At 39.7% G+C, this 21,951-nt stretch overlaps 1 protein-coding gene across 1 annotated transcript in view; it reads right to left on the bottom strand.

Annotated features, from left to right (window-relative positions):
- Window positions 1-21,951, bottom strand: part of LOC141443255 (uncharacterized) — a 65,864-nt gene that overhangs the window by 10,382 nt on the left and 33,531 nt on the right. The window contains exons 12-20 of the mRNA XM_074108464.1: window positions 13,618-13,717; window positions 11,810-12,051; window positions 9,337-9,533; window positions 6,503-6,725; window positions 5,326-5,421; window positions 2,643-2,767; window positions 2,221-2,408; window positions 1,543-1,913; window positions 674-1,082 (exon numbers count right to left, since the gene is read on the bottom strand). Coding sequence (XP_073964565.1) covers window positions 674-1,082; window positions 1,543-1,913; window positions 2,221-2,408; window positions 2,643-2,767; window positions 5,326-5,421; window positions 6,503-6,725; window positions 9,337-9,533; window positions 11,810-12,051; window positions 13,618-13,717 — 1,951 coding nt within the window. The remainder of the gene's footprint in view (window positions 1-673; window positions 1,083-1,542; window positions 1,914-2,220; window positions 2,409-2,642; window positions 2,768-5,325; window positions 5,422-6,502; window positions 6,726-9,336; window positions 9,534-11,809; window positions 12,052-13,617; window positions 13,718-21,951) is intronic.

Raw genomic sequence — 21,951 nt, 5'->3', positions numbered from 1 at the left:
AAAAGGTAAGAGATCGCTCTTAAGCGATAAATTGCTCACCTTGTAAATCGCTTACTATGTCTGGTGTACAATAAAGAGTCTTTGTATTGTATTGTATTGTAAGTTTTAGTACAAGATTTTCTTAATTTGCAATGGACGTTCGTAGCAAATCTACCGCACCTACCGATCACAACCGCAATGACACATAATTCTTTCTACGTGTTGTCTATTTGTACTTAATACCACAGGTAATACTATTGTTGTGTCTTGTGTTGTGAATAAATGTATTTTCTTTCTTTCTTTCTTTTCAAATCTTGCAAGTGAAATTTTACCCACTTCTAGTGATTAGATTGACTTGAAATTTAGCATGTATGTAGTTTGGATGACAATACTAGTACAGTCAACAAGGAGTTCAGAAAAGGTCTGCTATGTCATGTTCATCATCATCATCATCATCATCATCATCATATGAGCTGTAAGATGTCCGCTGTTGGACATAGGCGTCCCACATAGATCTTCAGTTGCTTTGGTTGGAAGCACCGTGAACCTGCGGTTCTAACCATGTATATTTAAACTAAATTACTTAACGTAGCCTAAGGTACCTAATTCGCTTTTGTCTAATTATTGTTTAAAACAAAGAGCTACGGACGTAGAATGAACAACCTAAATTTAATGGGCTTCATACTAGTAATACCTTCAGGAATTTCATAATGCTTCTCACTTTTACTTTTCTTCAGTCGCCCAAAAAAACCGAGACCAGTCTGCGCTGACAGTTTAACTCTATTCTCAAGCCCTTTACCGTTTTTGTCATTCCGCATCTCTTTTTTATCATCAAGCACACCGTAATCGCTGTAAGCTTGGGCCATTTTGACTAATTTATCGTATTTATTATTAGCGTAATCTTCTACGTACTCTGTGTCACTCATGTCTTTAGTGACGGTGTTGTCACTGTTCATGGGCATGGCTTTTTCAAAGTTCTGCATCGCTGCTTGTTTTATGATGGCGTTTAGTTCGTCTGGGTATAGAGGCATCGTGTCTTTCCAGTTAGGATTGTGGGTGTCAACAACTCGATTTTTTTTTATTTGCTTCAGAGGCTGTAACTGCTGTAATAGAAAAACCTTGCTTACTTTGAACTCTAGCTAGTGAAAACTGAATAAGGACAGTATCTAATTAATTCAAAGGATCGGATTCACACATATTAATTACATAGCAGTTGTCTGCGACTTCGTTTGCGAAGAATTTGCTTAGCGCGGTCTTCTGATATGATGAATTGCATAAAATTTCATGGCAATTGTTATGTGTGAAAACGGAACAAACAAAAAACTCGCTTAATCATTTACAGTATTAAGTAAAGATATATCTAATGATCGGACGACAGTTTAGAGTCTATGCAAGATCATAGTCATGGAGTGTATTGTGAGTAACAGACGCGTCAGATACTTTCCCTGAGTTTCTCGGCCTTATTTGCGCGATTCAGCAGCGCATGTCAAAAAAAAGTAGTCCTGTAGTTTTTGAACATGTTTTTCTTGTAGTTTAAATAAACTACATATCTTTTTAACTTACCCCCATTCTTCGTGCCCTCTTCACTTCGTCACTAGCTGGGTCCTCTTCCCACCTATCTTCTTCCAAGTCTATTTGCAGGAGCCTCCTGGAGCCTGGCATCCGCTGGACATCAATCTTCTCTCCAGATCCTTCCACATGTTGCAGTAGCTGTCGGTGCCCTGGCATCCTAGGAGCCTTGGCTTCATCTTTGAGTTCTTCTTCCAAGTCTACTTGCAGCAGCCTCCTATAGCCGGGCATTTGCCAAACCTCAGGCTTTTCTTCAAGTTCTTCTGGAAGACCTGGAAGTAGATCTGAATCTAGGTGAAGCCGCTTCTCATGTCCTGGCATCTGTTGGATCTCGCCCTTTTCTTTAGGTTTCTGTTCGAGAAGACCTAGACGAATAATTTATTGAATTAGGCGTTACTATGCGGAGGTCCATATTAATCAATCAATCAATTTTATTTGTTAAAACATAGGTTAAATAAAATAATAAGATATAAATATGAGCTGAAACAATTACTATGTTCACGCGCGACCTTATGATAGCTACGTTTGTGCAAGAAATGTGTGTTCATGCAGTTTTGCTCCACCTCCACACTGTAAGAACACACACAAATTACACAAACCCATCTATCACCACCACCACACTACACCGACGCGTTTCTAACACAACCGTTCACCATGCTAACAGATGTTGACCTGGAAGAACACCTGGATTTAGTTGAAGCAACCTCCGATGTCCTAGTATCCGCTGGATCCCGGTTTTCTCTTTAGCTTCTTCTTCTGGAAGACCTGGACGTACGCTTGGGTCTACTTGCAGTAGACTCCGATGACTTGGCGCTCGCTGGGGTGCGGTTTTCTTTTCTTCAGACATTTTGTTGCCGTTTCTGTGTTAAATAAAATAATTCAAGTTAAGATACCTGTATAAATTAGTATTGCTGCTTTTACAGCCGCTGCTACTTCTGCTTTTAATACAACAACTACTGCTGCCGCTGCTACTATGGCTACATCTAGCGCTACTACCGTTGCTGCTACTGCTCCTGCTAGATTTACTACTGCTACTGCTGCTGCTCCTGCTACTTTTAATACTGCTGCTGATACAAATATTCGGCATATCGTACATGAGAGTGGACACGCTCAGCACACCGTTGAATTGCTGCTTCACTTTCTGCAACTGTTCTTGCATCATATCCACCTCCGAGGCAGTGCCGATTTGGTCGTTGTGACGCCGCTGCTCGTACTCTTGCTGGTAAAATAATATCATCATCATCATCCCAGCCTATATACGTCCCACTGCTGGGCACAGGCCTCCTCTCAGAACAAGAGGGCTTGGGCCATAGTTCCCACGCGGGCCCAGTGCGGATTGGGGACTTCACACGCACCATTGAATTGCTTCGCAGGTTTGTGCAGGTTTCCTCACGATGTTATTCCTTCACCGCAAAGCTCGTGGTAAATCTCAAATGTAATTCCGCACATGAATTTCGAAAAACTGTGTGAACCCACGAACCTCTGCTTGAGAGGCGATAGGTCAAACCACTAGGCCACCACGGCTTCATTCTATGAACTATACTGACAAAAAATTGCCTTGTATAATATTTAAGCTCTTTAATACATATAACATCTCTCTACACACTCTATTTATAAACAATATACATTTAAAAAATAATATACATTTAAATAATCAGGCGTTACTTTGTGTGTGGTTCCAGTGACAAATTAAAACGGTTGTTGTGGTTTATTAGTCTAACATCTGGTAGCATTTGTGCGATTGTTGCTCTGAAGATGAGCTCTGGTTGAGTTCGAAATGGGTCAGTGTAGTGTGATGGTAGTGATAGATGAGTTTGTGTGTGTTCTTACAGTGTGAAGGTGGAGGAACTGCATGAACACGCATATTTTGCATAAACTTAACTATCATAAGGTCGCGGGTGAGCAAAGAAATTCTTTTAGTTCATTAATTTACATTTAAAAGATCGAAATTTTCACGACGATTCCGAGCTGTCATAATGACTTCTCATTTATCGACTTTCAATATTATTTTATCGATACAATACACTACATCTGTATTTGACTACAGACACTCCTATTATTAAAGAGCAATCTCTCCCAGCAGTGGGACGTATATAGGCTGGGATGATGATGATGATGAATCTCTCCCAAGTGTTTAGGGTTTAAATAAATGTACCAATTAAATTGTTACAATTATCTTAGCAAAATTATAATAATTTAGTTGGGACACTATTACACCTGTTTTTGATCGAAATTCGTTGAAATCAGCGTCGAGTCACCTTCCGTGGCCTGACGAATGCTGAGTGGATCCTTTTTCATAACAAACGTATTTAGATAGTTATGGGAATATTTGTTACTTCCTACTGATTGTTAGTTATGAAACAAATGTTTATATTCTTGTTCTTTTTTCAAAAAAAAAAACAAAAAAATCAAAATCATTTATTCAGTAAATAGGCCGCAATGGGCACTTTTACACGTCATTTTTTAAAAACTACCAGCGCTTTCGGAAAGACCATCATTGCCAAGAAGAATGCGCCGCAAGAAACTTGGCAGAGTCATTTTTTCAACATAAAATAATTACAAATAAAATACTTAAAAACTACAGTATACAATGAAATAAAAGAAAATACAAAAAATAATAATAATAATACAGGGATGTATGGGGTCCCTTAGTTACAAAACTAAACACTAACTATAATCTACGTTCAGTGGAAGTTTTAAGGTGAGTTTCCACCGGCGAGGCGAGACGAGAATTAAAATTTGCATGGCCAATTTTCAATCCTCTCCTAGCGCATATGCGGTGGAAATATGTAGTAAGCATTGACGAGGATGTGCGAGACTTGAATTGAAATATTTGTCGTTGTAAAAATAAACCGTATTGCTTTCGACATAGAGTATAAATTCAAGGTGCTTTTCCACCGGCGAAGCGAGACGGAGGGGCGAGACGAGAATTGAAATTTTTGCATGGCGGCGCCCGCGGGAATGCAACAGCAACATGCTTCGCGCGATAGGTGTTTTGTTGTTAGTTGCTGCAGGGCTACTACGAAATTCGAAAATCGAAGTTCGTATCGTACCGTCCCTCTCACACTCGTATTAAATAATATAAGCGTCGGAGGGACGGTACGATACAATCTTCGAATTTCGTAGTAGCCATACTGTTTATTACTTGAGAATATCGTCATGATAGTGTAGGTACAAGCCATTTCTATTAGAGGTAGCTTTTAACACGAAGCGCGACCCCTGCAACTGTCCTTATCATACTTAAGTATCTTATTTGTGCGTGACGTAGATGGTTGCACGGCTCTTTTGTGTTCATGGAGTTCCTACCCACTTTTTAACCGCGAGATGACTTCTAATGTCAATTCTCGGCGGGCTCACTATACTCGTAGCTGTTAACGCCATTTTTAGTGGAAAAGGGCCATTGCGATTTCAATTCTCGCGTCGCCTCGTCTCGTCTCGCGTCGCCGATGGAAAATCACCTTTATTCTTAAATAAAAAAAAAATGAAGTTAACACCGTCCCCTGTAAAACTAACATTTAGGGGCTGTTTCACCATCCATTGATTAGTGTTAACCGACGGTTAAACGTGATGCCGTCTCCGTCTATTCGAACAAAACAAATAGAGACGGCATCACACCTAACCGCCAGTTAACACTAATCAATGGATGGTGAAACAGCCCCTTAGTGTGGTAGATTCGCGGATTCGCACTATCCGAATTGAAATATAATCATGAGCTGCCGGTGCAGTAAAAATGACAAGGTACTAAAGTGGCAACATATTCACGACGCGTGTACTTACAAAGAAACGTAAGCGCGATGTGGATGACGGTGTTGTTTTAGACCTTAAAGTTGAAGCACCGGAAGGACTCGGCATAGAAATACACGAAGGTTGCGGCTACAAAAATAGTACAAACATTATTTTACTTAAATGTTACCATGGGCGCCAGGAGGGGGGTGCAAAGAGGTGCACTTACCAGCCCCGGATCTAAGGGGGGGCAAACCGGGGCACTTGCCCCGGGCGGCAGTCTCATGGGGGCGCCAAATCCTTGAGGCAAGAAATGAAGAACAAAAGAAGAAAAATGGCATTCATTGGCAGTTTTAACAGTTTTTCTCAAACACTGAAGGGAGGGGTCAAGGTTTTGTCCCGGTTCGAAAAACACGTAGATCCGGGGCTGGAACTTACCCACAGCACAGGAACTACGGGAAGAGACGAGAGATGAGAGCGTAAGTGTTGCGAGGGGTGTACTGCCGTTTCGGCAAAATATTTTTCGCCAAATTTCACTTCCCAAAAAACTTATCGCAGTAGTTTCATTTGCGAAACGAATCTTTAGCATATTAACATTTCGCATTTTATTCACTTGGTCAAATTATCATTACATTGTCAAGTTTTATTATGAGAAACGTTTATTAAGCAAATATTATATTCCAAAAAAATGATTGTTCAAAATGACACTTCGCACACGAACCAACCACAGATACCAACTGCTACCAGAAAAGTAGGTTAGGTTAGGTTAGAACTGCGTCCCCCACAGAAACGAACTGCTATCAGAAAAGTAGGTTAGGTTAGGTTAGAACTGCGTCCCCCACAGAAACGAACTGCTATCAGAAAAGTAGGTTAGGTTAGGTTAGAACTGCGTTCCCCACAGATACGAACTGCTACCAGAAGAGGCTTATGCCTAACGATACATTTGACTAAATAATACTTGGTAATATGAAACATGACTAAGTAATTATTTTTGGAACAATAATTTCCCAAAAAAAAAATTACTAACTGTAAAATTGCGATAAGATTTAGCAAATTTTAATGATTTTTGCCCAAATATTTTGGGATGTGATACTTTGGGAAAACTTTTTTGCCCATACATTAGTAATCCGTTGCGAGGAGTGTCCTCGCACCGCTCACGTAACTCGCTCATCTCTGATGGAAACTCATCCTATAACCGGACAGAGATGACTATCAGTGTCAGTATACTCACGACTTTTTGATGTTTTAGCTCAAATATGTTCTCCGTTGAGAGTATGTAGTCGCTTCCATGCGGATGCTTAATTCTCTTAACCAAGAGCGCCAAATCTGACTGCTGGGGGGGACAGCATTTGGGCTGAGTAGGCGCCGGGCTGGGATTCTTGTATGTACTCGTCTGTGCCGTTCTTATTTTGCTGAATATAGATTCAGGTATCACCTTAGGGTTTGCTAACAACCTGGAAAGAATCATACGCATGTACTGTGTGTATGTAAGTAAATTATTTATTGTAACATCAGCCAATAAGGGGTCTACCACCCTAAAGTTGATAATCGTTTACATGTCATAAAACAATGATGCTAATAGACTTGTTTGTCAACTTGAAAGTTCGACTTTACCGACATATTAATTTGATAGGAACTTGTTTAAAAATGTATAGGCCAGTTATTGGAAATGAGGAGATACGTAGAACAAGGGTCACCGACATAGCCAAGCGAATTAGCTCGTTGAAGTGGCAATGGGCAGGCCATATAGCACGGAGAACAGATGGCCGTTGGGGCCGAAAGGTTCTCGAGTGGAGAACGCGTATCGGCAAGCGCAGCGTAGGACGTCCAACGAGATCGACGGATGACCTGGTTCACGGTGGATGCAGCCCGCTTCCAACCGAGGCAACTGGAGGTTTATGGAGGAGGGCGATGTCCAACAGTGGACGTCCTATGACTGATACGATGATTGATAGGAAGAGTGAGGATTAAATAATACATTGATAACCTAACCAACAAAAAAAGACTGTCACTTCAAAGTTCAATATCTCAAAAACGGCTGAACCGATTTTCATAAAACATGTCTAAGAACCATTGCTAGAAAACCTGCTTTCAATTTAAAAAACCGTATTCAAATCGGTTTACCCGTTTAAGAGCTACGGTGCCGCAGACAGACAGACACACACAATACACATAGCGGTCAAACTTATAACACCCCTCTTTTTGCGTCGGGGGTTAAAAAGGAGACACAGCGTGTGAATGCCTCTTCACCGTCTAACAGGCAGCTAGTGAAGACAGCTATAAAGGTGGTGAGGGTGAAAAAAAGTTGGTTACCAGACGTTACTCCGGCGCATGTCTTCGGCATACTTAGTCTCAATCCGGGCCGCATACTTATTGAAAGTCCAAATGTAATGATTTGTTTGTCATAACTCTTTTTTTTCTTTAAATCCAATTATTGTTCAGAATTGTTAAACAAACTTAACCTAACCTATAATTTTGTATAGGACGACCATTTAAAAATTTTAGAAAATTTTAAGGTTTCAGTGCATTTTCAGGGGGGAAAAATTATGACAAACGATGATTCGGACAAACGTTACTAGAAAAAAGTATTCGAACTTTGGCACTCCCATTCGGCATCTATAATATAAAAGTGAACCGCCAGAATGGGACAAAAAAAACGAGACAGAGCAGGATGACGCTCTACAACACCATTTTGACACGTTTCTCCCAAACAACGCATTATTTCTCTGGAATTTTAAAGCAATTCGATTCTTTGACCTTGGGAATCGCGAAAAACTTGAGAAAATATGATATTGGGTGTGTAAATTTTGTATATTAAGCAAAATAAAAACACAAGTTCGAATTTCGAGCCAAAAACGAGCGATCTTTAAAAAAAAATGAAAATGAAAAGGTACATATTTATTTGACATTATTTTTTACATAGTTTTTTTTGCACATAGCCCTGCAAAACTATTTACACAGTTTGTCTGCAGGATCCCAGGTATCTTATCTATGCCAGTGTTGCCATTCAGGGAAAAAGAAATCTATTCATTATCCTGCATTGCAGTCTGTAAAGCTCTTTACCCATTCATTGCCGCGCGCCAGATTGCGCTGGGCTTAGAGTCATGAAATTGGGTATGTAGATAGCTGGATGTCTGAAATAACACAAAGGCTACTTTGATTCCAATATTCCCACGTGATAGTTGTTCTTAACACAACACCTTACAGATCGAATAGTTTACGCGTGCGAAGCCGCGGGTAAACTCTAGTAGTTAATAAGGGCCATTTCACAGTAAACGTCAAGAGACATCGTATTAATTAACAAGGAAAATCGTAATGACTTTTCCTTTGAAAAGGTTCCATGGGGGCCATGAACAAGGAGCGGAATTTTCATAGCAAAAATCAAATGTCAAGAGGGATTGACCATTGTGTTTTATCGACTGTCGATGTTTAATTGTCAGTTAGCACGATATGTTTTAGGTAATGAAATTAGACCTGTAATGGGGGAGGCCTTTGTCCTGCAGTGTGACACTAAAGCCTACCAAAAAAAAATAGACATCTGTGTTTGTTACAATTTAAAAAAAACCGAAACGGAAATGTTAAACTGTAACACGATTAACCTTCAAAATAACAGAATCGAAATCTATATATCTGTACTAATTATATTTTCTTCATCTTGTCTGTTGTAACAAAGAATTGTCATTATTTTCTCTACATTGTCACCATTTAAACTAAGACAAGTAAGAGAATAATTTAAAATTAAGATAAGGATATTACTTTATCAATTTGTTAATCGTTTTTCATTTACGATTAACCATTTTGATTAACAAGGGAACCTAATAAAATAATACTTATGAAAACTCAAGCGACATCAAATGTCAAATGTGACGTATTTTTTTTAATAAAGGAGATGCTAGTGACTTATCAAAGAGGGTTAATGTTACTGAATAATGTTCAAAGTCAGTGACATGCGAAAAATCGATAGCTGGAATAGTCGATAAAACACAATGGTCAATCCCTCGTGACATTTGATTTTTGCTATGAGAATTCCGCTCCTTGCTCATGAAGTAAAGTCCTTGACCGTACCTGTCCAGTATGTCGTCTAGCCTCTCAGTATGCTGGAAGAATGGGTGCTTGTGTTCACTCTCATGTACTTTGGTCTTCGCATCCTTGGGAGTGTGGGAGCATTTGGGCACCTTCGACCTTGGCTGGTACTCGAGCACCAGCTTTTGCTTCTCTATCATAATACCGGACGGGTTGGTGTAATTGAATTCACGTTTCACCTATAGAAATACGTTTTTTTTAGTAAATATTTTTCAACACACGGTTTACTTGCATTTGTCATTTAATACACACAGGGTAAATTATCAATTACTGGCCACCTTTCGATAACTTCTTAAAAAATACAAAAGTGTGTGTGTTTGTGTGCTTGTCCGTCTTTCACGTCGAAATGGAGCAACGGATCGACGTGATTTTTGACATAGAGATAGTTTATGGGCCAGAGAGTGACATAATTGTAGGCCACTTTTTATCCCGGAAAAATGCACAGTTCCCGAGGAGACAGCGCGCGTTAACCGAATTCCACGAGGGCGAAGCCGCGCGCAAAAGCTAGTTCTATTTATAAATGACCAGAATTCATTTTAGTATAAGGTGGACAGTAATTGACATCTTATACTACCTTGAAAATAATTTTCTACTAGTTTGAAGTCGGTGCCTGAGCACGAGCCAGCAGGAGTGGAACTATAGTCGTCTACCTCACCTACTTTCTATATATTGGGCTTCAACCACTCCTGCTGGCTCGTGCTGAGGCACCGACTTCAAACTAGTAGAAAATTATTTTCAAGGTTTTTGAAGTCGGTACCATTTTTTGTTAAAAATAATTTTTCATAGTTTTTAGTGATTCGTAGCCAAAGCGCATCTCACAACGATTCCATTAAGCTCAAACATAGCATAGTTATAATTTTGTAGCAGAGTATCGGTACACACGTTCTTCATTATCAGGGTCCACTTCACCAAATGATACTTTCTGAATGTAAATACTTGACTTGATGTTAAAAAAAATGCCAAAGTCGCTATAGGTGTGCTTTAAAAATTCGAAGGTTGCTCTCGATTTCTCTAAGATTCCATCATCAGATCCTGACTTGGTGTCAATGGAACTACCTCGAAAGTATGTCCTTTAGAACTAAAAAAGAATTTTGAAATTCGGCCCACAATTGGCGGAGTTATCGCGTAACAAACATAAAAAAAAACATACACTCGAATTGAGAACCTCCTCTTTTTTTGAAGTCGGTTAAAAATTAACTTGTTAATAGGTGCCTAGAATTCATGTTTGGTGTAAGGTAGCCACTGGCCAGTTATTGAACAGTGGCTAGTAAATTGACGATTTAACCTACATGAAGGGTACTCGGACGAATATGTCTAGTCGCTCTTTTTTGAAAAATAATATTTCTATCTCAAAATGTAGAGCTTATAATGAACTATTATTATTATTAAATATATTGACCCGGATAACTCACGTCTTAAATCGAGTTTAGCTCGACGTGTCGCGCGAGCAGAGCGGCGGCGCGCAGTGCGCGTGTTGCAGCAGCCGCTGAGTCGCGTTGCTCCGAAGACGAAGGGCTACGGATTAGCCCGAAACATGTCAAGCTAAACTCGATTTAAGACGTGAGTTATCCGGGTCAATATATTTAATATGAGTGAGTCTCACGGTAGTTTCATGTTCAAACTATTATTATATACTGAGCGGCAAAAATCTGGCCCTCAAATGTAGCAGTAATAGTAATTTTGTATGTATTCGTAGATGTATGCTGTTACGTTTAAATTTTCTTATCTACTTTTGATGCACCACCTGTTGTAAACTAGTCCTTCCTTCTTTCTGTAAAAAAGGTTGCCTGGAGAGATCGCTCTTAAGCGATAAGGCCGCCTATTGCTCACCTTGTAATATTTTTTCTGTGTATCTGTTTCTGTATCGCTTACTATGTCTGGTGTACAATAAAGAGTCTTGTATTGTATTGTATTGTATTGTATTTTGAATGAAGAGTGGGCCAAATTTTGTGCCACTGAGTATATTAAATTCATACAAATATCTGCTGCGGCTATAAGGATCAAACCCGGAACTTCAAGCTTGGTAGTGAGGTTTTCTAACCACTAGGCAAAAGGGACTTTTTTAAAGTAGGTACATAGCACCAAGGACCATATATACGGACCGTATATTATGGTCCTTGATAGCACTTAATTTTCACTGTCTGCTTATCCTCTATATAACAAAATGTTTTACATTAACTAGGTTAGCAGGAAGAGATCCCTTTTTAGGGATAAGCTCGCCTTTGCTCTCCTCTCTGTGTATTTTTATTTTTATGTGCAATAAAGATTTTAGTTTAGTTTAGCCCTCGTCAGCCGAAAGGCGCTATCTCCAAAAAAAAATCGCTTTTCTGTCATTTACACCATGTGATGCAGAATGTTTTAAGCTACACAATAGTAGGTATTAATAACTCAAAAGTGATTTTCTTGAGATAGCGCCTTTTGGCTTAGGAGGGCAGTATGGTCAGTTTTAACATACCTTATTAACTTTAGGATCGGTTACTCTAAAAGCACAAGCCGGTGGAAAGAAAATATTGAAATCCCTGAAGTCATGCCTTCCGATGCGACCGACATCTTTGGGGTTGATTTTCGTTATGGTTTTCAAAGACCTCTTCGATCTGGGCAGGTTGAAGTCAGTGTAGTCATATGATTTGATATCTCGTATGCTCTTTTTGAGATTCTTTATCTGCATGTCTGTCTGTATTAGTTTCTTGTAGAAATCTGAGAATATGAGCTAAATTTTTCATGTTGTTCAAATTTTTTTCTACGATCGCAAAACACAAGGATGCTACAGGCCTGTCGTTAGCCTCCGTTTCCACCAATGATGTGTGGGGATGTGTTGCGAAGAATGTGTTTTTCATCAACCAATAGAAACGCCGTGGCCGTGGTGGCCGAGCGGTTTGACCTATGGCCTCTCAAGCAGAGGATCGTGGGTTCAAATCCCGGCTCGCACCTCTAAGTTTTTCGGAATTCATGTGCGAAATTACATTTGAAATTTACCACTAGCTTTACGGTGAAGGAAAACATCGTGAGGAAACCTGCACAAACCTGCGAAGCAATTCAATGGTGTGCGTGAAGTTCCCAATCCGCACTGGGCCCGCGTGGGAACTACGGCCCAAGCCCTCTCATTCCGAGAGGAGGCATGTGCCCAGCTGTGGGACGTATATAGGCTGGGATGATGATGATGGGATGAATAGAAACACCTCATTTACCTCGCCTCGCTCCACTCAGCTGTTTCCACTAGAGCTGTGCTGGGCGAGGATAGGTAAATGACGCGTTCCTATTGGTTCATGCTGAAAACAACACCTCGCAACAAATCCTCGCACATCTTTGTCGAAAACGCAGCCTTAATCGGTGTTGCCGGCAATATGTTTAACTTTAAACTACATTTTTTTCTTTTTTTTATATTATCATGCGATCAGTCGGAGGACTATGAGCAGATGAGTTGCGTGATCGATGGCGTGTAGAGTTGGCTCCCCAGCGAGAGACCGCTCTATCTGTGGCTGAATCTTCATATTAGTTGATCCAGTTCTAGGATTCTGCGCCTCTTAAGACGTCTAGGTACACTACAAATAAAAAAAAAATGTTCGTTTGCCCATTCTTGTTTTCATCATCATCATCCCAGCCTATATACGTCCCACTGCTGGGCACAGGCCTCCTCTCAGAATGAGAGGGCTACGGCCGTAGTTCCCACGCGGGCCCAGTGCGGATTGGGAACTTCACACGCACCATTGAATTGCTTCGCAGGTTGTGCAGGTTTCCTCACGATGTTTTCCATCAGCGTAAAGCTCGTGGTAAATTTCAAATGTAATTCCGCACATGAATTTGGAAAAACTCAGAGGTGCGAGCCGGGGTTTGAACCCACGACACTCTGCTTCAGAGGCGATAGGTCAAACCACTAGGCCACCACGGTCTTGTTTTATTTCGGTCAAATGTTAATGAGTAACGGCCTGGGCAAAGTTACGAGTATGTCCAAAGGGCAAAGTTGCACGGTTTTACGGTATGTATGGATTCCAGCACGGACAAAATTTTTTGTTCTGCCGTGGTTTTCCAGATAAAACTATAGGTACCTGGTCTACTTTTTTTTTCAATATTCTACGTACTTTTGCAGCTAAATCCGATTAAAAGACTCAAGAGAGCTGATGTGCTGCCTTACTAAGGGGAGACAGAGCTGTGGCTCTGCCTTGCCAAACCCCAACCTCTAGCAACCCACCTGATTATAGTCTAGAAGACTGATTGCAGGTTTAAACAAGAAAAAAAAACTATTATTGTATTTTTTGGACTTACTTCTCAAGCTGTTACTGCTATATCCCTCGCTTATTTTATTAGGGTCCAAAACGTTGGAGAGATCCGTTAACGCCGAGCTCCCAGAAGACTCAGGAGGGTTCTGTCGACAAAAAAATAAAAATTATTTAGCTTGTATTGTGTTCCACTGCTGGGCAAAAGCGTCCCTGGGATGTGTGCATGTGTTGTATGCGCGTAGGTTGCGTCGTCACTAAGGTCTGACCGAGACTGCTTTTTAATCTCGGCCGAGAACGAGAATAAAATATATTCTCGGCCGAGACCAAGACCCATATTTTATTTTTTTACCCAAAAAACACGCGTTATGAATGTTTTTTTTATTATGGTTTAATTAATCGTTAATATCTCACAAACAAACTTAATTATCACGTAAATTAATCTCCAATATTAACAATCATTATCGAAAAGCGATGTACGAGTTGTCACTTGTTACTCTTGTTAGCGGGTGTCAGTGAGTTAAAAGTACAGTCGGAGTAAAAAAGGTTTGTCACTTTAAGATCTATTTCCCTTTGCTCAGTATGAGCGATAATCTGCTTAACCAATTGAGTATGACATACTGCATCAAACTGTTAACCTGCTAAACATAATCTTGTTTAAGGGTGACCATAGCAACTAGGGTAGGGTAGGGTAGGGTAGGGTAGTGGTAGGCCACTACACCTTGGCACTGACAAACACTGACAATTAAATAGAACATTATTTGATTCAAACTCGTACGACGCTGTTTATTAAAAAGGTTTGGTATTGATATGAAACTAGATATATACATCATTTTGATCACCACACCGTGACTGTATATAAAGTAAATTGACAAACCGTTTAGTATTCTATTAACTGTCATCATCATCCCAGCCTTTACGTCCCACTGCTGGGCACAGATCTCCCCTCAGAATGAGAGGGCTTGGGCCGTAGTTGCGGGCCCAGTGCGGATTGGGAACTTCACTTCACACACACCATTGAATTGATTCGCAGGTTTGTGCAGGTTTCCTCGCGATGTTTTCCTTCACCGTAAAGCTCGTGGTGAATTTCAAATGTAATTTCGCACATGAATTTCGAAAAATTGTGTGAACCCACGAACCTCTGCTTGAGAGGCAATAGGTCAAACCACTAGGCCACCACGGCTTCATTCTATTAACTATACTGAATCGAAATTTGGATGGAATGGTGACAAAAAATTGCCTTGTATAATATTTAAGCTCTTTAATACATATAACATCTCTCTACACACTCTATTTATAAACAAATAAAAAAACAAAAAAGTTCTTTCCGACAGAAACCAGTTCACTTTTAAAAAACAATTAAAAATTAAACAAGCTTCACCCGTTCTGAGGGTAGAAATAAATATCGACCTTAATTATTACCAACTCGTATCTTATCAAAAAGCACCGCTCCAAAAGCAATCTTATTTCAAAAGCAGCAGGGTCGGTAATACGACTACATGAACGAGGTAGATACGAAGTTGTGGAAGTAAGCAAAGGGCACAGGTGCGCGGTTGAGTTACAACTACCCTTAATTTTGCTAAAGTGTTTACTAATATACGGAACCAGTTAGAAACAGTAGTTTCAATGAAAAATTTGCACAGTATCCACTTTTTAATTGTTAGTAAGTTTTTCGCGTTCGTAAATATATATATTTTTTATCAAATCGACCTGAAACTGGCTAATCAATCGTCATAGCCATAAAAAACAGTATCCACATTGAACTACAAACAATTCAATAATAATAATAATAATAAAACTCTTTATTGCCAAAGTATAACCAAGTGGATACAAAATACGCATATTATAATTAGGTAAAATAGGTCTACACCTTGACAATGGGTGCCGGTCTCAGCAAATGCCTTTAGTTACCAGCGCTGGTTTCAGCCCGGACCCTTTGGCAGGGTGTGCCGTAACTAATACTAACATATTAAAAAGAAAAGAAAAGTAATTTAAAGGAGCGAAAGTAAAAAAAAAAAAACAACAATAATAAAAAAAATTACCTTTCGAACGCTATGTCTATGCAGCAAACGTGTGTCGCTACACTGTAAGAACACACACACACATCCACTAAACCCCACTATCATCACAACACTACGCTGACGCGTTTCGAACTCAATCAGAGTTCATCATCAGAGCAACACAACCGTACACCATGCTACCAGATATTTGGCAAAAAAATTGCAATTGCAAAAAACTTATTTTATTTTTGTTTTTATTTTTACATTTATTTAGCTTATGTTTTATTTTTAAAGCTTTCATAATTTGGCAAAAAATCTAATGTCTTGCATTAAACTAAATATTTAATCCACAAATATTAAAATGTATTTAATTAATAGGTAGGCAGTTGTAGCTACCATCAGTCAAATAAGTCTATCAATTTTTAAACAAGTTCCTATCAAATGAATATGTCGCTAAAGTCGAACTTTCAAGTTGACAGACACGTCTATTGGCATTATTGTTTTATGAATGACATGCACTCAACGATTATCAACTTTAGGGTGGTAGACCACATATTTGGCTGGTAATACATGAATGTCATGGAAATTAATTAAATTTAATCTGCTTACTAATATAGTGCCATATAAGAACGTTGTATGTATATGTCGCGGCCGATCGCAAAATCCGTCATATCACGAAATTCCTAGGCATATCGTGAAATGGCGCCATTTCATGAATTGGCTTAGGGATATCCGCCATATCGTTCAAAACTGGCCGTTTAACGATTTGCCTTGTGACGTTTAGGCAGATCATGAAATTCCTGGGCATATCTTGAAACGCCGCCATATCGGTCCTGGCTTGCTTCGCTCGCTCGGCTCGTGCGTTGTGGTCACAAAATCCATACTAACCACTCCTGCTTCGCTCGTCGCACCTAATTTTCTTTCGGCATATCACGATGTGCCTTGGAATATCGACGAATGCGTTGCTCTAATTGATTTGCCGTATTGTTTCTCAGGCACATCGTGATATGCCTGGCCAACTTTTAGGCATATCATGAAATGGCGCCATTTCACGAATGCCTAGGAATTTCAAAACATTTCGATCTACTCAGTTATCCGAAAATAAATGATTAGAGTTTAACTCGACTGTTCGCGCTGGTGTTGTAACTACACTGTACCAAGGTGTTATTTAACTGGCCTAACAATTTATTCCTCCTTTTACTTTCTCGACACTCACGGACCCACTAACCTAAAACGTTGCCTGAATAAATAATTAAACAATTCAAAACAATTACCCCGAAAATGGGTAAATATTGGGGGTAATTTTGGTCACAAAGCGGTGTTAAAAACGAGGAACGTTTATAGTTTTGCAAAAAGCTCGGTTACACAGATGACTATGAAAACAGTTTGTTGCCCATGTGTGTGCTGCTGGAGGCTGCGTACTCACCAGAGATACTTATGTGCGAGGATTTGTTTTTTTTTTTACACAGATATAGGCTTGCCTTTGACCACAATCACGCCTGATAAGCGAAGATGTGGACTGAGACGGAGCAAGCTTGCCTATACTTCTTGTTTTTAGCATTAGAAAGAAGGTAAGCGATCTTGACGTGTCTTTTTATTGAAAAACACTTTTGAAAAATAAGTCACAGCAAATAATGGCAAGGACAAAATGATCATTTACATTATGTATTTTGCATTATATTATTATAAAAAGACTCGTCAAGATTGTGTCCCCTTTTTCTAATGCTAAAAAAAGTACGAAGTTTAGTAATGCCCATTCACCCTAGATTTGAAGACCGGTCATGATTGTAGCCATCAGGGAACACAGACGCAGGTGACACTCTGGTGGTGTTCTGATGATATCTACCAAAAATTTTAAAAAAGTATCTCATCTCGTCTCATCCCAGCCTACCTACGTCCTACTGCTGAGCACAGGCCCCCTCTCAGAACGAGAGGGCTTGGGCCATTCCCACGCGGGTCGAGTGCGGACTGGAAACTTCACGTGTTTAGTGAATGATAAAACGAGTTGACTTTACCAACTCACTGACGTGCTTAAGGGATTTTATGAAACTACTAAACATATTGCGAATAAACGTGTTTTCTTCCTTTTTAGGGTTCCTTAGTCAACTAGGAACCCTTATATACACAGTCAGCGGCACAAATTTTGATCCACTCTTCCGTCTTACTGTCTGTCTGTTTGTCCGCGGCTAAGCTCAGAGTCCGTTAGTACTAGAAAGCTGTAATTTGGCATAAATATACATATCAAATAAAAAAAAAAAAAAAAATAAGGGTACCTCCATCTATGGACGTAAAGTGGGGGTGTTTTTTTTTCTTGACTAACCTATAGTGTGGGTATCGTTGGATAGGTCTTTTAAACCCATTGGGGGGTTGGTCAGACGATTTTTCTATTTAGCGATGTGTTTACGAAATTAACAACTTTAAAGTGCAAAATTTCATTAAAATCGAGCGTAGAGGAAAAATTTGAAAAAATCAGAATGGCAGTAAATATATCAAGTTTACAAGGAACATTATAGCGGTTAAGATTGCTTGAGAATTATTAGTAGTTTAAGAGTAAATAGCAGCCTAAGGTATAAAACATACCGAAACTTGGAAGATTCCGTACACAATACGAAATATTACTTGATTTTTTCGTAATGGCCACGGAACCCTATCTTGGGCGTGTCCGACACGCTCTTGGCCGGTTTATAAATAGTATAATACAAATAGGTAAATAAATCACTGACTTCACATAAATAATTAGGCAACCCGGTGGTAATCGAGTTGTTGCAGCGCCACGCCTCTGCCTCCCATGAACACCCCACACTCAACGTGAACATATTATACTTAATCTAAAACACCTTTGAACCGGTAACTCGCTAATCTCTCGTATTTCACGCTCTGTCCCGCTCTCTCGGCGTGTGCGAGAGCGAGACGTAAATTAATTTGGTGCTATGCGTTCGTCACATGTTAATAATGACCGAATAATTTCTGAAGCGGTTAAGGGGAGGTTATGGCTGGTAAAAATTGAACTTTATAAGGAGTTATAGAATGTCACTATCGAACTTCAAAATATATCAAACTAGTGTTTAGCCGCGACTTCGCACACGTAAATCATTAGATCCAGTAGCTGAATTGAAATTTAGAGATTTTAAAAAACTCCCGTGTGAATTCCCGAAAATTAAATCGTGGTGCCGTAAACTGCTTCAACTTTGCCCTCTGGCCCCAACATTGCCTTATTCGATTTAGAGTCGATAACTTAGCACTCTTATAGGTTTTAAACTTTTATCTACACGGGTATTATTATTACGGGGGGATAAAAGTTTAAAAACCTAGAAGGGTGCTAGTTATCGACTCTAAATCGAATCAGGCAATGTTGGGGCCAGAGGGCAAAGTTGAAGCAGTTTACGGTTTTCATTGACGTTACATTAAAAACAATCATGTCAAAATTCATGACTCTAAGCCCAGCGGTTGTTATTTCGAGAATTTTATCCCTATCCCGTGGGAATATCGGGTACCGTTTACATGCTTTTCGTATCATATGCAGGTGGTAGGACCTTGTGCAAGGTCCGCCCGGATTGCTACCACCATCTTGCTCGCTAATCCTGCCGTGAAGCAGCAGTGCTTGCACTGTTGTGTTTCGGCGTGGAGAGTAAGACAGCCGGTGAAATTACTGGCACTTGAGGTATCCCATCTTAGGCCTCTAGGTTGTCAACGTATCTGCAATACCCGTGGTGTTTCAGATGTTTATGGGCGGTGGTGATCTCTTACCATCAGGAGACCCACTTGCTCGTTTGCCATCCAGTCGCATAAAATAAATATACGTAAATATTATAATATTATATATATATATATAATACATAAAAATATATACGTTTCTCAATAGACTTGTCAAGACCTTACCTTAATTCTAATGCTAAAAAAACGAAGTATACTAAGTAGTTATTGTTCCAAATAAATATATTTTAAATATCATTTTCTACAATTTTGAACATGAAATTACCGTGAGACTCACTCATATTAAATATATTGACCCGGATAACTCACGTCTTAAATCGAGCTTAACTCGATTTAAGACGTGAGTTATCCGGGTCAATATATTTAATGTCATTTTCTACAAATTAAATACGACGATACACCTTCCCCTTAACCCGAGACGTTACTCGATGCCCATGTATGTTTGTTCGCAACTTCCAACTGTTTAACGCCTTAAGTTTCGGGCCGAGTCGAACCGAATCGATTCGCAATTATCACGTACAATAACCTTTATTAAAATATGACGAGTGTATTAATTTTGTTGATTTTAAAGTTAAAATACGCATATTGGATAATTCTAGGTTGGCAACGCATCTGCAATACCCCTGGTTTTGCAGATGTTTATGGGCGGTGGTGATCTCTTACCATCAGGAGACCCACATGCTCGTTTGCCATCCAGTCGAATAAAAAAAAAAAAAAAACGTGGTGTGCTGTCGGGTTAGAATTACACCTCTCCATTCCTTCTGTGGATGTCGTAAGAGGCGACTGAGGAGGAGGAGGTTAGGGTATACCGTAGGCGACAGGCATAGCAACCTGTCACTACCGTTTTTGCCAAACTTCAAACCTAAATTTTCTAAAAGTGGCTCCGAAGCGATAACGTTTCGTGTGCTCTGCCTACCCCATTTGGGAATACCGGCTTGATGTTTGTGTGTGTGTAATAAATAAATAAATAAATAAATATCATGGAACACTTGACACCAATTGACCTAGTCCCAAACTAAGCAAAGCTTGTACTATGAATACTAGGCAACGGATAAACATACTTATATAGATAAATACATACTTAAATACATATTAAACATCCAAGACCCGAGAACAAACATTCGTATTATTCATACAAATATCTGCCCCGGCCGGGATTCGACCCCGGGACCTTAAGCTTCGTAGTCAGGTTCTCTAACCACTCGGCCATCCGGTCGACAATAATGTGTAATAATAAATGTCATGAGGGACAAAATTGACACCAAATGACCTACTCCCAAACTAAGCAAAGCTTATATGGATAAACATATTTTAATTTATAGATAAATACATACTAAACATCCAAGACACAACAACAAACATTCGTATTTTTAACACAAATATCTGCCCCGGGATCGAACGCGCGACCTCAAGCTACAGACCGCGTTTCTACCAGAGACGTGATGAAATTTTCCAAGGTAAGCGATAGCGATTCTTCCAGGCAACCCTTACAATGGAGAGAAGTAAGGAATAGATTTTAGCAGGTGGTGCAATGAGGGCTATCGCGTATGAATTCGCCGCTAGAGGCGCTAGTGTAGCGTGAGGTCTCCGAAATGTCAAATCTCATAGTTTTTGGGTGAGCTACGCGGGTTAATTTATAATTAGATTTTTTTTTGAGAATATTTTTTACCTGAAATTAATTATGGCAATTATGCGTTCCGGGGCAATGAATGTCTGCGTTTTGAGACAGTTTTGTCTTTCGGAAACTTTTGTCCTCCCTTTTTTTCCGAACAAAACGGGACTAAGCAACACTGTGGTTGCTGGATATTTTTATGGTACGGTATTAAGGTGTTTTAAATATGATTTTAATCTAAACTTTGTTTTAACGCCCGTAATAACAGACTCTGAAAGCCATACTTAAAAACCTCACGCAACAGTGCGCCATCTAGTGAGACAAAAAACGATAGCCCTCATTTACAGCAGAAATCATTAAGTATTTTTCCCCTCACCCTTCCTATAATCACTCAGCGATATTTATTAAGCATTCAGTTTACTCTAATTGAGTTTGTGACACATTGAATCGCTACGCGTACGTCACACAGATTTATAATGTCTTAACTTCAAAGTCCGTGGTGGCCTAGTGGTGTGACCTATCGCCTCTCAAGCAGAGGGTCGTGGGTTCGAACCCCGGCTCGCACCTCTGAGTTTTTCGAAATTCATGTGCGGAATCACATTTGAAACTTACCACGAGCTTTGCGGTGAAGGAAAACATCGTGAGGAAACCTGCACAAACCTGCGAAGCGATTCAATGGTGCGTGCGAAGTTCCCAATCCGCACTGGGCCCGCGTGGGAACTATGGCCCAAGCCCTCTTGTTCTGAGAGGAGGCCTGTGCCCAGCAGTGGGACGTATATAGGATGATGATGATGAACTTCAAAGTCAAAGTCAAACTTTATTCAATTTAGGCAATAACAAGAAAGATAATATATTTATTGGATAAAATGATTTTTTTAACAGAAACTTATTTCCTCATTTCCCCACAAAACCATCTGACGAACAACCAAAACATAACCAAGACATATATATATATATATATATGAAACACAAAGCCGTCCGTCTGTCCAGAACAATACGCTCCCGCGGGCCACGGCAGATTAAAAAGTGTTGCATTAGCGACGATGGCTTGTCTGTT

Source organism: Choristoneura fumiferana, chromosome 27, assembly GCF_025370935.1.
Source record: "Choristoneura fumiferana chromosome 27, NRCan_CFum_1, whole genome shotgun sequence".
NCBI lineage: Eukaryota > Metazoa > Arthropoda > Insecta > Lepidoptera > Tortricidae > Choristoneura > Choristoneura fumiferana.
Note: the sequence above shows the minus strand (reverse complement) of the source record. Positions and strands in the feature narration are given on the sequence as shown.